The sequence below is a fragment of the Triturus cristatus genome, chromosome 9 (assembly GCF_964204655.1).
Source record: "Triturus cristatus chromosome 9, aTriCri1.1, whole genome shotgun sequence".
Lineage (NCBI taxonomy): Eukaryota > Metazoa > Chordata > Amphibia > Caudata > Salamandridae > Triturus > Triturus cristatus.
Window position 1 is genome coordinate 1208335797 of NC_140592.1, and position 15729 is coordinate 1208351525.

General features: G+C 42.4%; 1 protein-coding gene across 4 annotated transcripts in view; it reads left to right on the forward strand.

Annotated features, from left to right (window-relative positions):
* MAX (MYC associated transcriptional regulator X) overlaps positions 1 to 4109 on the forward strand; it is a 146289-nt gene extending 142180 nt beyond the window's left edge. For all 4 annotated transcript variants that reach the window (XM_085627220.1, XM_085627221.1, XM_085627223.1 and 1 more), the window contains one exon: positions 2623 to 4109. In XM_085627220.1, the coding sequence (XP_085483346.1) occupies positions 2623 to 2810 (188 nt within the window). In that variant the 3' untranslated portion in view covers positions 2811 to 4109. The remainder of the gene's footprint in view (positions 1 to 2622) is intronic.
* Positions 4110 to 15729: the final 11620 nt, after the last annotated feature.

Sequence of the window (15729 nt, forward strand, 5' to 3'; positions counted from 1 at the left end):
GACCAACATCTGACCGCCACTCTCCTGATCCTCCATGGGATCCCGCAAGCTGAAGTCCTACCAGAGTCCTACGCAGATTTCCTTTCAATGAGGCCGTCCTGGATTTGCTGACATTTAGTCTTTGCTCTGCAACATTGCGGATATGATTGCTGTGTTTTAGGCGCAGTCCTGGGTCTCAGTGAGGCTGGTTCTGAGGCTTTTTTGGATCCTAGCCATGTGCTTCCTCCTTGTCCCAGATGCTAGATCACTTATTTGGGCCTTTTTGAGGAACCTTGGATATCACTGGGCCCAGCACCAGGGCCCTCTCCCAGATTCTATCCAGATCTCTTGTGAGATGACTATCTTTTAACTGACCGGCAGAAGGCCACTCTCCCTCTCCCATCAGACATAATGATTGTGATAGATGTCACTGCTGGAGTGAGGTGGTCATCTGGGAGAGTTTGAAGTCTAAGGCTTCAGGTCTCCAGCAAAGAGCCAGCACCATGTCTCTTTTGGAGCTTCAGGCAGTCGACTGGCTTTGAAAGCTTTCCTGACGACCAATGGGAGGGGGACTGGTGCCAGTCTTCACAGGCAACACTATTGCCCTTTAGTAATGTAATAAGCTGATTAGAGTCCTGGATCCTGTGCCAGGAGGCCTTGCAACTTTGAAGATGGCTTGATCTGCAGCAGATATTTCTGGTGGCCAACCCCTTGGCAGTCCCTGATCGTTGTACATGAGGAGCAGAGCAGGCTTAGTCTGTCTGACTGTTAATTGCATCTCCATCCGCAGATGTGGCTTGTCCTCTTCTGATGTTGAGGCCTGTCCTGGCTAGATCTGTTCACCACCACCTAGAATAAAACCTTTGTGCTAGAACCCTCTCTTCAGGAGAGCCACTGGTCACTCATTCTGTCTGATAGGGAAATGGGTCTTGTGTATGCATTCTCACAATTACCTCTCCTGCCTTGTTCTTAATAAAATCAGGACAGACAAAGCTGAAGTCATCTTGCTAGCCCTGGACTGGGTCACAAGAATGTGGCACTCCTATTTCTTGAGCCTGAATATCTGTCATTGATCCTGGTCCCTCTTTGGGACAGCTTCCAGACCGTGTCCTGCAACTGAATCTCTGCACACTACACCTCCATGCATGCAAATTGAATGGTGACACCTGAAATCCTTTATTTTCCCCTCTGAGGTAGTAGATGTCCTCCCTGTAGAAGACATCCTCCAATAAAATCTATTTATGCTGAGCAGTCAGAATAGTTTGTGGTCAGATATGGCATCTGACATCTCGACCCTCAGCAGACTAATCTATCTGATGTACTGCTTTTTTGTTTGCTTTTCAAGTCATTTGTTTCTTGAAGGTCTGACTCACACCTTTGCTCTAGTCTCTTGTCATGCCACAGTATGACCTTAATTTGGTCCACCTAGACATCATAATCACACCATTTGAGCCAATGCATAGTGGTTCCATTCAACCCCTGGCTAAACTATCTTTCTCACCACAATCACTTCTGCCCATCATGTGATTGAACTGGTCTGTGCAACCTTCGTTCAACACTTTCCTTTCAGGCAAACTGGTGCTGAGAACTCTGGCATCCATCCTCCTAAAAGTGCTCTTTCATGTTGTACATTTGATTACTTTACTGGCTGCCTTCGCTTGGCTACAAACTCCAAAAGAAAAAGCTTCATATGCTTGATCAGAGGAAGTCCTGAGCTTTTAAGTTGACTGTACAAGGAACCACCTCATAGACAATTAGCGTTGTTAGTTTTTCTGAGGCCAAGAAAGGTAGAGTGGTGCATAAGAAGAGTATTGTCCAAATGGATAGTTCTTTATATGTTGTGTGTCTGCCAGAAAAGAGCCCCTTGAAACTGGGCCCATTCCACCAGGATTAAAGCTGTAACACCTGCTCTGACAGTGGTAGTGTCTGTCCTTGCCATTTACCAGGCTGCAACATGGGCATCTGTGCATAAGTTAATAAAACACATCTACTTGGACAGCCAGGTCCACATAGAGGGCATTTTGACCCACTCGGTCCAGCAAGGCTTTTTGCACTCCTCAGACTCTTCATCTTTAGGCGTGACTGCTATGTTATCCATCCTAGGGGGAGAAATCTGTGGTTAGATGTAGCTATCAGAAGACAAGCTGCTTACCGTTGGTAACCTTTTCTGGTAGATACCCTGTCTAACAGCACATTCTGTGGGGATGACATCAACACAACATAATAAGGTCCCAAGTGAGATTTTGGCATTTGGTTACCTGCAGTCTTTTTATAATCATCTACGTCTGAGGGTACGCGAAAGGTGAAAGATTAGGGAGTGGAAATTGGCGTGGAAGCATGGTACCTCTGGGCGGCCCTGCTTTGTCACTTACAAGGTGGTAAGAGATCGCCATGGAGCTACATGGCACCACCTGTTATTTCCTAGGAGTCATTGCTGGGAGGATTTTCCGGATATAGACTGGTGCCTGGGATAATCCTATACTTGAGAAATTCGTGGTTGGAGCATCTCATAGAGCATTTTTGAAGGTAAGTAACTTGTGAACAAAACATTCTGCAGGTAATCTTTTTTCTTCATGTCTGAAATTAAAAGAAAAAAATCAATTCTCTAATGTGGCTAACCATCCTCCTGTTCTTTGTTTTCAGTACGTGCACTGGAGAAAGCGAGGTCGAGTGCTCAGATTCAGGCCAATTATTCGTCCACTGAAAATAGCCTGTACACCAACGCAAAGGGCAGCACCATCTCTGCCTTTGATGGGGGCTCAGACTCCAGTTCCGAATCTGACTCTGAAGAACCCCAAAGCAGAAAGAAGCTCCGAATTGATGCCAGCTGAACATGGTGTGGCAAAGCGACTGAATGGGCCCAGGGTCTTTTTTTGTTTTTCTGTTTGTCAGTGTATCCCCCATCCCTTTCCCAGCTGTAAAGGACTTTTTTCCCCCTTTTTAGTAGAGACTTTGGACTGCATCTCTTATTTTTTCCTCCATGTTCTCTTCTCAACCACCTGTGTTCATTTTTAAGGAATATTTCCCAACTTGGCAGCTTTTGTACCAAGAACTAAACTAGTTGCCTCTGAATGAGCACAGATGTTAGCACATTGCCTTATCGGCCCACAAAGCCCATATCAATCGCTAGTATCTAGGTGCTCCATCTCTTTCCAGAGGAGGAACTTCACAGCCAAGGTATTTGTGAATTTGTGAGCAGGTAGGCTTTTAGAAGACTTGTTTTAAACATAAACCTGCTTTTTTATTTTATTAATTTTTTTTAATTTTATTTATGACAACTACACGTTGGGGGAAGGTGGTTGGCAGGGCAGATGGCAAGACTGATTTAAGCAAATGTATTTTTCAATCCTTCTGTTCACAAAAAGCACTAACGTTTGGAAAATGGCAACAAAAAATCAGTCTTTTAAAGGCTATAAAATGGATTGGAGGTGAGAAATCCAAGTTCACTTCATACCTGTTCTCAAATGGGGTGAAGTTTTTATTTATTTTGGAGATATCTGCTGTCGCCTACGGACCATCTAGGAGGGATTCTGGCTCGTGCGCGGAGGGCTGTATTTTTGTATCTTGCGATGAGTGATAATGTTTTGATATTTATGTCCTGCTACTGAAGTTTAAACTCCACAAACTCACTCGGCCGATGTAGGCATGTAATCCTGTACAGATTCATAAGGTTATGATCAAATATCCTTTTGTGTATTTCTAAAAGATATAGCCAGCCTGACTTTTGTATGTTCGTACACCAAGAGCAGTGTATTTGGTACTGATTGCCGAGTAGTGCCAGTCTCGTGTAGCATGTGTGGATTCACTTAGTTCAAGCAGCTTTGTCCATGGCGCTACAGAGAAACATCCTGCAAAAAATCAAAAAGCTACTTGGTATTGGAACCAGACATTGTATTTTTGTGGGGTGCAGGGGTGGGGGGTCTTGTATGTGTCCCTTTGTCATTTTTTTCTCCTTCCATTTATTGGCATTTAATGAAATAGTGTACACAATGTAGATTTGTCTTTGTTAATGTTAAATTCCATTCCATGGAAATGAAAAGTATGTTGTGCATACTGCCCAAGAATTGTCTTGCAAGTTTAGGCTTGCCTTTACTATAAGACTATAAATAAAAAATATTTTATCCTTGTAAGTTTGTCAATTTCTTAATTAATCTGTTATAATTATGTTTCTGAAGTGATTTCATCAGTGCCTAAACCAGCTATGGCATGAAGTGTAGTTTGTTCCTTGAGTCTAGTAATAACAAGTTGTTGGTGAAAGGTGTGATATATTGATTGAAAATAAAACCACAACCTAAAATTAATACTTTCCCAAAGTTGTTCAGCCTATATATTTATTTTTAGTCATGTAAGTTACAGATACTATTCAGCATGGCACTGTTAGTTTTGAATGCTGTACTTTCTCACTGTAAAGCTTTTACAGTTTGCACCCAGTTTGAATGTTTTCTAGGTTCACATACTTTGCATTATTCCTCCATTTTGCCTATGTATCTTACAAAACATGTAGAAAATATTTACCTCAACCGTAAGCAGTGTAGTATGTTAAAAAAAAACACGTCTGCATGGTACCCCCCCTTCCCATTTAAATGTTTACTCTTATGTGCTGAGATATTTACAGTCTGAGCACTATAATGCTGCTAAACCTCTTCAGTGCATGCGTTCTAACAACATCAGTCAAGCTTTTTGTAATTAATTACTCTCCTTTCCGGACAAGGTAAAGTCAGTTTAGAACAACTTCTCAAACCACGAACTTTCACAGACTACTGCAAAGGGGGCTCTATATGGGGACCCAAGCCATACCTTCCCCCTGCATCACTTGGGCCTACTGTAGATCTCACAGGCAATCTAATGAACTCTCAGCTACTCTGGGCAATGATCCTGTGATATTGTCCACATTTTCTCCACTTTCCCCAGCACAATGCTCGACCCTTCTTAGTCAGATAAAATCAGGTTCCACCCTTGATCCCTGCCCCCTAAAATTCTACAAGTACCCGAAATCATCTCTGTGCTCCTTACGGACGTTTGTTAATCGGATGTTTAGCACAGGCTACTTGCCTGTTAAGTAGAAGCTAGCTTCTGTCCTTTCTCTTCTCAAGAAGCCTAATCTTGATGATGGGGACCCCAACAACTACCGTCCAACTTCATGACTCCCGTTACCTTAATAAATTGTTGAAAAGGCCATCCTCTCTGAATTAACATCCTTTATTGAGAATCATGGTCTTCTTGATCCCACTCAATTCGGCTTCAGAAGCCATCACAGCATACAACGCACCCTAATCACAGCTTCAGAGCAAATTAGACAAACTGACACAGGAGGCAATACTGCCCTGGTCTTTTAGACCATGGCAACATTCAACACAGTCATCACAATATGCTCCTAGATAGTCTTCTCTCCATCGGTATGGGGAGCCAAACACTTAATCGTCTGAAGTCTTTTCCCACCTACCGAGTACAGTTCGCGCTTGAAGATAACAATTCACCTCCCTTCACTTTACCTTGTGGCGTTCCCCAGGGCTCTTCATTGAGCCCTACCCTATTTCATATTTGTTACTCAACTAGCCAAACTGATCAGATCCTTTGGGTACTTGGTGGTATCTTAGGCCGACAACACCCAAATCATATCATCGGTTGCTAGCGATCCAGCAGAGACAGATGCCCGCTTTCTCCAGGTTGGAAAATGGATGTCTTCTAACTCTCTGAAGCATAACACCAATAAAAAGGAGGTCCTGCTGTTTGGAAGTAACACTTTCTTTTGGTCGCCAACGTGGTGGCCGCAGGAACTTGCCTCGCTCCCTACCCCAGCTACGATGGTCAAAAACTTAAGGGTGGTTTTTGACAGAATTATCTGTTACCTACGCTTCCCTCTATACGGTGATGCTTCTTAGGAAAATCATTCCCTTCAACCTGTTGGACTTAAAGAAAACTGTGATCTACTCTATTCCTATCTAAAATAGACTACTGTAACGCCATATTTGTTAATATTTAGAAAAGATGTCAACAAAATTCAGATCCTTCAAAATGCCGCTACGCGCCTACTCTTAGGCATTCCCAAACGTGAGCCTGCTTCCTCCGCACTTATCCATCTTCATTAGCTTCCCGTCCAGAAGCACATAGATTTTAAGGTCCTTGTATTGTATCCTGCTTTCCCTCTTCTGTATCCTTTTTCAGTGTCTTGTTCTCTGCTGCTCAGTCTCTGTGATGTCATGTATTCTATCTGTGTATGTTTAAGTGTACTTGTCTGTTATCTTGGAGGCTGTGCAGCAGAGGGGCTGCTCCCAGTGGGGCCTTTTTTCTGGATTACCACTCTATTTATATGCTGTACCTGATTGATTACAAAGAATAAACCTATATCCTGACACAAAGTAAGGAGTCCTCTTATTTTATGAAATATTACACTGGTGACGATTGGAGAAAAGAAACCACGCGAAAAAAGAATAAACTGCAAAAGAAACTAACAAACTAGCTAAGCCTGATTCCCGATGCCTTGGGTACCCCACCGGTGTCTACAACAGACAGCCTACTGAAGGAAGATGCAAGTTCTGGGCGTTGGTATAGGGCTTGAATGGCTTTAAACCTGCTACCTTACTGTCTACTCATTCGATGTTTTGAGCAATGGACATTGCATGGATTGGATGATTTGAAACTTATTTCTCTACAGACACTACTGAGTTGAAGATTTTATACGTGATTTGTTTGACTTAACCACAGACAACCTTTAATGAATTGGAAGGTTTACAACCTGCTGCGATTATCAATTTCTGAAGCCTTCATTGCTTACGGATTTTTATTTTGCATGTTCACATGATCATTTTGCTCAAACGTGAAACTTCGTGGTGATGCAGTGCAAGTAATCTTTGGTTCTCCGGGGCACTATTCGAAGCCTTGTGTGAAACTATTTTATGATAAATTCTGTTTCCCTACATATGCAACGAACGGACATGAGGAATATTGGTGTATGTGCTTCGTGATGAATCGGGTCTCAACATGTATAATTTTACCGAGGTTCGCCCCAAGTACCAGTTGACTGTTGTGACAGTTATTTACCTTTAAAATTTGAAGAATGCACTACACGTGCATGAAGGTCTGTGATGTCATGTATTGTACCGTGAGCTGAGTGTTCCTGACGGCTCCAGTCTGATGTGTCATTGTGAGAGACGCGCCGTTGCCTTTGTAACCCTACAGTGCTGATGTCAATTAGCGACGCCGTAACATAACTTCTTGTCAACGCCACGGCGTTGTGAAACGACGTCGAACGTCCTTTTGGCAATATTACAGCTCCATGTCACCGCAGTTCCCGTTTTGCAATCAGGTAAGTTCCACCGATGCAAAGGTGAGGCTTAATCTGGAACTATGCAGAAGAAAGGAGTACTTCAAATTGCACATCGCCGTCCCCAACAAATGCTAGGAATCGCAATACGGAAGATTCTGAGGATAATGGTAATGCTTACTTATGGATCAGTTGGAATTGAATCTCAGCCTGTACTTGGTCATCTTCAATGCCTGTGACTGTGGCATTTCAACTTTCGAACAACGGTGACTACTTTCATTATTTTAATTTGTTATATTTAAGATCTTGTGTCAGCACCTTGCATATTAACTAAGTTACAGAGTGTGCTGTCTGTATTGTGTTTGCGCTTTGGTATGCAGTACTTGTGTGTTGTCTATAGAATTTCGTCATGCGGGGTATATCCATTTGCCAAATTTTAGCTCTTGCGGGATATCCATTTCCCATATTTTAGCCTGAATTGCCTACTATGTGTTACAATATGCAAGTTATTGCTTTGTGTCTGTTTTCAGAGTTGCTGTGATGGTGCTGGAAATGCTCGGTTCTGAGCATTCCATTCTACAGTGGTGAGCCACTCACGTGCTCAATATTGATTGAGGTGCTCAACGTTTCTTATTCTGCTATATTTACTAATCAATTGTTTTTAAGTGTTCGTTTCTGTTTTGAATTTTCTTGTGAAGAGTTTTTTTTTATTTAAGTAATTGATTTTATTGATGCGTGCTTTTGCGGAGCCAAACTTGTGCTCCATTTTATTGAGGTGCTCCATTCTTTCTATGCTTTCTGGTGATGGGCCATAGAGGAGCTCAGTGTTTGTGAGGAGCGGTAAAGGTGCTCATTTTTATTGGTGCTTATTCCTGATGAACCACTTTGGTGCTCTATTTTATTAGACGTGTTCAGTTTTATGAAGAGCTGTAGAGGTGCTCAGTGTTTGTGAGGAGCCGTAAAGGTGCTCAGTTTTATTGGTGAAGAGCCTTAGAGGTTCTCAGTTTTATTGGTGATTGTTCTGAACCACTTAGGTGCTCTATTTTCCTAGTGGTGTTCAAATTTCATTTTTCATGCTCAGTGTTATTTATGCTTGCTGGTGAGGAGCCGTAGAGGTGCTCCGTTTTATTGGTGAGGAGCCGTAGAAGTGCTCCGTTTTATTGGTGATTATTTGTTATGAACCACTTAGGAGCTCTATTTTGTTGGAGGTGTTCAAATTTCATTTTCAAAGTTTATATATTTTGCAGTACTGAACCATCATTACTCAAAATGTATTGAGGTGTTCAGTTCCACTTTCTTTGTGATGAATTAAATTCTTGCATTCATTATCTTCTGGTGTTGGTACAATCTTTAATACTCACGCCCATTTTTGTGTGAAACCTCTTCTCCCTACTATTGCGAGGGTGTGTATATGGTGTGTGTTTTGAGTTCTTATTCTTTTGCTCCTCTACTTTCTGTTCTCTCTTCCTCCTCGTTTCTGTTAAGGGGAAAGGCGTGTTGTATCCTGCTCTCCCTCTTCTGTATCCTTTTTTAGTGTCTTGTTCTCTGCTGCTCAGCCAGTCTGTGTTGTCATGTATTCTGTCTGTGTATGTTTAAGTGTACTTGTTAGTTATCTTGGAGGCTGAGCAGCAGAGTGGCTGCTCCCGGTGGGCCCTTTTTCTGGATTACCACTCTATTTATATGCTGTACCTGATTGATTACAAAGAATACACATACATCCTGACACAGAAACTAAAAAGTAATCTTATTTTATGAAATGTTACACCTTTGCATTGCCTTTAGGTACTCCACGGTATAGACCCTCAACTACCTCAGGCAAGGCTTCCATTGGTATACTCCTTCAAGACCGCTCCGATCTGCTGCGGCCTACAATCTTGTAGTCTTACATTTAAAAAAAATATTTCTGGGGTGGGCGGAGCTTTATCACTGCACAACCAAACTACGGAACTCCTTCCCCCTTGAGTTGAAACCCGTTCGCTTTCAGAAAAACCCTCAAAACATGGAGCTTCAGTTTATTCTGTATCCTTCCTAGTTTCCAGTAGGCTACCCTTTTCTGAGTCTAGTGCCTAGACACCCCTTTGTATTAGAGCGCTTTATACAATTTATTTTCATTTCCGTGGCAAATGTAGCCATGGCCGTGCCTCGTATTTAACTGGCATGTCTTGTTCCATTTGCTTTATGTATAAAATGCCTAATTGCACATCTTGGCTTTGGAATAAACTAAACTCTCTTCGCTTCATTTATCTCGGTATTAAATGTAATTCGGTTTAAACAACGCAAAGATGATTATTAGAAAGTATATTTCTGATAGCCCCTGGCAGCTCCTAGACTGTTCTGTCTGCCTCATCTTCGGCTGTTTCTGAAGTTCGATTTCACATTGGCTGGCTCTGCCCAAGAAAGTGTCATGAATGACCGTTAAGTCTCTTTGTGGAGGACGTGAGCCCTCTGATGCAGGAGCACTGTTGAGCAGTACATCAGCAAGACATTGGAAATGTTATTACAGAACTTTGTGGTCCTGGGAAGCAGCACTATGCTCTTACTCAGTTGTGAATGAGGAGATAAAGTTGAGACAGTTGACTTGTAAAGGCATTCAAAGCCTCTTGGGATGGACCATTCACATTATCAAGATAGAACACAAAGGGTGGACCTTTGAACTAGGCTTTTCTGAAGTCAACCTAAAGGTTGTACTTGAACCTAAAATTGTTGTGTGCCATATGCTCAGCGAATGGATTATTGCCTTGCTCTCGATTCTGTAGAGTGCTCTGATGCCTTTGGGTCTAGCTAGTGCTATATAAAACCTATAAATAAAGGGAAAGAACCATAAGCAGAGGACCAATATGAGTAGGTTTTCCATTGATGCGGAGAGGGAGTTCTACTCTTCAGTGGGTTGGAGAACTTACACCTGCTGAGTTAGCCTTCCACCATTTTGAAGTACATGACCAGTAGGGACTGACGTTTTGCTGGGCTCTAGTTGAAGAAAGTGGTTGACGCTGTGTCCCACTTAGATTTTTGCCTTGATCTCATAAAAGCTGTCCAGAAAGTTTGGGAGCTTAAGGAGTGAGATGAAGATATTCCACTTTCTCTAAAGCTTGGCCTTAAAAATCTTTGACCTTGTAAGCCCAGAGTAAGGCGCCAAGGCTGTGCAACAAACATGTTACCGCTTCAAGCAAAATTTCCTGGTTCCAGATATTGCATCTGTAAGTCGCATGTACTTGTGATTGATCACGAAAAGCAAAAAGATATATAATTCTGCAGCTGAGACCAGCCCTAAAATATACAAAGCTGTTCTCAATTATCCTGATGCAACCTACATTAGGGTGATTAGTAAAACAGACAGGAAAGGTAGCCATGGATCACAGCCATAAGAAAGAACCGCTAATCTCTTTGACAGTATCTGGCTTCTTTGTCAAACATTAGTACCTATGCTTCCAACAGTTTTAGGGCAGCCAGTTAAGATTCCAATGTTTGTCAGCATGGATCGTTTGTGGTTGGGCCCAAAATCATGTCTTGGTAATCTTTGAGAGTCGTTGACCACAATTTGGTAGTAAGTCTATCCCCTGTGTGATGCCAGACGTGCCCTGGAGGTTTCTGTGTGTTGCCGCCATCATCAGATTCTTTTTATTTTTTTTATTTTACCGTTTGGTCTGGTGGCACGACAGAGGCTACTCAGGTTTTCTGTAAAAAACTGAAAAATATCAATGTTTTTTCCATGAGAAACACTGAAGATCACCAGGACGCACTAAATGCCAGGAAGATAGAGAAGTGGAGCCTACTCAGCCCGATGAAGGACACCTGCTAGTGAGCACAACATGGTTGGAAAATTCAGAGGCACGCAGAACACCCCCTTTAAGTTCCTGCCAACTGCTACCACAAGTCTGTGCTGAGACCCCCATGAGGTATGCAACTTGTGCCTCCCAAAGGACCACAGAGCCGAAGACTACGTTCCCTGTGCAGAAATAGTCTCAAAGACACTGAAGTGAGACTCTAACAATATCTGGCGCACCACACCATGGCCGATTTGACGAGAAAACAAGTCCCTGAAAGATCTAGGCCTTTCCAGTGAGTAAGAGGAGAAGAATGTTTGAGGATGAGCCGGGAGAGTACAGAAAGTTGGAAGTCGAGTAGTATGTCCTAAATGCCTAGAAGAAGCAGCAAAAGGTAACAAGGGAACCGAAGGACACAGACTCTAGATCCTCATAGGCTACCTTGGCGCCAACGTCAAAGCACTAGATGACCAAAGGTCCACACAAGCCTAAAGAGCATCATGTGTCCTGGCCAAAGAACACTGATGGAGTAAAACCTCCTAACCAACTCTCTGCACCTGCAGGCTCGAGAAGGGGCGCAGGACAGGGAGCTAAAGTCCAAAGAAATGCTGACCTCAAAAAGGAAGGCTTATTCAACTGCTGGATCCAAACAATTGCACGAGGTCGAGCAGAAGAAATACTGGTTCGAAGCAGAAATGGTGGCTCTTATGCCTAGAAAGGAGTTTGAGTCCTTAAATGGGTTCCACTAACCACCAAAACCCTCATAGCTGAGAGGGACTGGGGACGACCAACCAGACATCGAGACACCCTCGATGCCAGTCACATGAGGAAGAGCAGGTGGAATTCTTTGACTAGGATAAATCTGAATCTTGACTCCAAATCCTGGAAGAGGGCGTCCCCGCTAGAGGATCTGTCCACGTACAATTAGCTCATCGAGGGCAGCAGATACATATGGAGTCCAGCTCGAAAAAGAGAGGCAGGACTATTGCTTCCTTCTCAACACTTATGCTATCACAGAAGTCAAGCCTATATCTGCCTATGCTCCCTAGCATCCTGGACCAAGGTAAGGAAGAGTTAGGCGAACCAGCCATAGAGCTGTAGCCCCTTGATTGGAGAAGTACACTCCCCACAAGACCATCAATACATCAAGGGAAATTGTATTGTAATTGCATTTATATAGCGCTTACTGCCCCTGACGAGGTGTCGAAGTGCTATTATGGCAAGTAGCACAGGATTACTGTTGAATTTGTATAGTGAAATGTGAAAGTTATTTGAGTGGTGGATAGGTTAGTCAGTTATATGGATTGAGAAGGATAGCAGAGGGATAGAAGAGAGGCAAAGGTTTGTGTGTGTGTGTGTATATATATCTATATATATCTATCTCTTGTTACCCCAGATAGGGTGTTGAAGCGCATTTTTGGCGCGTAGCACGCTACTCCGGAACCCCTAAAGGATTAGTGGTGAATTATTATAGTAAAATGTGAAAGTAATTTGACTGGTGGATACTAGACAGTTATTTGGATTGAGAAGGATAGCGGCGGGATACAAGAGAGAAAAACGGTTGCATTTATATAGTGCTTGCTACCCCTAATGAGGTGTTGAAGCGCTTTTTTCCGGCGAGTAGCACGCTACTCAGGAACCCATAAAGGATTAGTGGGGAATTAGTATAGTGTAATGTGAAATTTGACAAGTAGACATGTTAGTCTGTTATTTTTATTGAATAGGATAGGGTAGGGATAGAATAGTGAAGGATTTAGACCTTTTTGTTTTTTATGGTCATACCAGTAGGGGGAGGCTTGGAATGTGTAAAAAGGGATGTGGAGGGGAAAATTCGGAGGAAAGTTTAGAAAGGCTTGTTTTGGGGGATCTGTATAGTAAAAGAGGTGTCAGATGGTACAAGAAGGGATAGAGTAGGGGAGAATCTAGAAAACGCTATTTTGGTGATCATAGTTGTATGGGGTTTAAGATGAATGAGGGGTGGATGTAGAGGATATATTGATAGAGGTATAGGGTGAGAAATAGGGTAGTGCATTGGAAAGAGTAGTAGAAAGGTTTGAGATGAGTCCAGGGTGAGGTAGAAGATATATTGGGAGAGGTATCGGGTGAGAAATAGGGTTGTTCTTTGAATATGCTGAATTAGAAGAAAGTAATAAATATATAGATCCATAAATAGATGTAAAGTTTACAGATGCATAAAGGAAGTAAGTATATGTAGATTAAATATATTGATAGAGGAATAGGGTAGTGCATTGAATATGCTTTTTTGGGGGGTTGAAAGTAATAAATATATAGATCCAAGTACATGGAAGGTATATAGATGCATAAAGGAAGTAAGTAGATTAAGGATGCATTCGATAAACTCTGTTTTTCAAGTATTGTACTTAATTTTTTTAAACATAATTATTCTACATGTTTATACAAAGCGATACACAAATATAGGTACAAATAAATGTTTATATACAGAGGGATATGCTGTATATTTCTGTTTGCGTATGGTGCTTCTGTGGGGAAGAGCCAATTCTTGAGTAGTTTTCTGAAGATAAGGTGATTGTCGTGGATCTGGGGTGGGGGGTGGGGGTAGTAAAGAGTTCCATATTTTGGCTGCTTGAACAGAGAAGGATGTGCCACCCATGGTGTATTTTCTTGTATCTTTGGATTTCTCTAGAGCGGAGATTCCTATGAAATATGCCTGTGGACACCATAATTGTGGCAACAGTCAGGAAGAGAAACAATGCATCCACATCAACTGGGCCACCTCCAGAAAAAGAGCTAAATGATCGATCTGGTGGGAAGGAAAATGTAAAGGGGAGTGGCTATGCAGTGGAGAATTGTCCATTCTAACACTCTCAACTGCTGCTTATTCCACCAGCAGTAGGAGGAAGTGGAGAGTCTCATGCAAATCCTCCCAGAGGAGTTTGAAAAGAGAACCAAGGCAGGTAAGAACATCGCCAATTCCAGCCACAAATCACCAAAGGACGTGGCAGATGCTGCCAGCAGGCAGGTGTGCACAAGCACTACTCTCAGAAGGCATGTCTGGCTAAGAGTTTAACGATCGAAAGCGAGATACAGGCATCAGCCATTAACACCACAGCAGATAAAAATGGACAATGAAACTGCAAAACAGTGGGAGCATTGCAGTTCTGGAGATCCTTCAGGAGAGGGGAAATGCCCACCAGGATACCAGGCAGGGGAGGATTCCCACCAGCAACACCAACAGCAGGGATTCAGCCAGCAAGTCGTGCACCAGCCCTCACAACAGTGCTAGCACCCAGCGAGACAGCCTTTTTTTTTGCAAAACATTGAGGGAGAGGCCATCCTGCAAGGGGCCAGCAAACAAGTGACTCATTCCACATAACACCAGTAGGGGAAGCATAGTAGGATTCCTCCAGGAGTGGAGGTCCGTCACCTCCAGCAACTGAATATTAAAGCAATGCTGCTCTCAAGACACCACTGCCTGTTTGCTCAAAGATAAGACCATTGGGGGAACAAGAACTCTTTCAACTGCAGCGAGATGTCAAAGAGCGCATCAAAAAAGAAACCTAAAGAGTCCTTACACAAAGGAGACAGGAAGAGGTATCTACTGCGCATACTTCCTATTACCCAAGCAAGACCGAACATAAAGACTCATATCTAATCAAGTGCATACAAATACAACACTTCTAGATGACCCTACAAGAGGTAAATCCACTCCTAGGAGGATAGTCCTGGCCTGTTGATTATACGTCCGTAAAATATTTGTTGTCCAAAGATATACATTTTTGATTTGTGCTTTTGTATCATTAGAGGAGTAATTTAACTTGGTTAGACATTGCTAGTCCGAGCCAAATTTTTTGGATGACATTTTAAAAAATGGCGAATGAGTTGGAGTGATGATGTAATATTTCTGGAGCCATGATACTATATACTTAATTTTGTCGCCAAACCAATGATTCTTATAGAGTCAGAAAATAAATGACAGATGGGTTGCTCTGAGAAGTTTTCAAAATGGCAGCTTTATAATGATGTTTTAGCCATTGTATTGGTAATTTATTTTAATATATATTTCAGGTTTTCCATTGATTCAAATTTGTAAACATGAGCGAGGTAGGTGGTAGCAGAGCCTCTTTACCTCCTGACTGTGTTGCTAAGCAAAAATATCTGAGGACTCCTTCAACAAAGAAAAATGTGTCATAGGCCAAACTAATCTGAAAGAAAAGCTAACCACTACTGCTGGACAGAAGAGAGTTCGAGATGCTGCAGAAATACGGAAAGACTAAGTTCACAAAAGATTGAAACTGTTGGGTGAAGGGGATCAAATATTTTATCATTGTAACAAAAAGTGCTACAAGTTGTATACAATGGAAAAAGACCTTTATTTCCCAGTAGTAGTACTTCCATTTTGTCGGAATACAGTTTTAAGCAGTTGCGCAGGATCCTGTTTGCTTTTTGCATGTAGTTGTGGAAATTGGCAACTGATTCTTGGTGACAGCCAGCACCTAAGACGACAATTGGGTTATCATCGGCAAAACTGACTACTGAGAAACCCCTATTTTTAATCAAAGTGGCTAACGGAGTGACATATAAGTTAAACAGGGTCGGGCTCAGTGATAATCCTTGCGGGACACCACAGGGAAGAGACAAGGAGTTGTAAAGATAAACATCCATAGATACAGATTGCACTCTCTCGGTGAGGAAGGAGGATAATAATGCTAGGGCGGAACCACCGACGCCCTAAGATTCGAC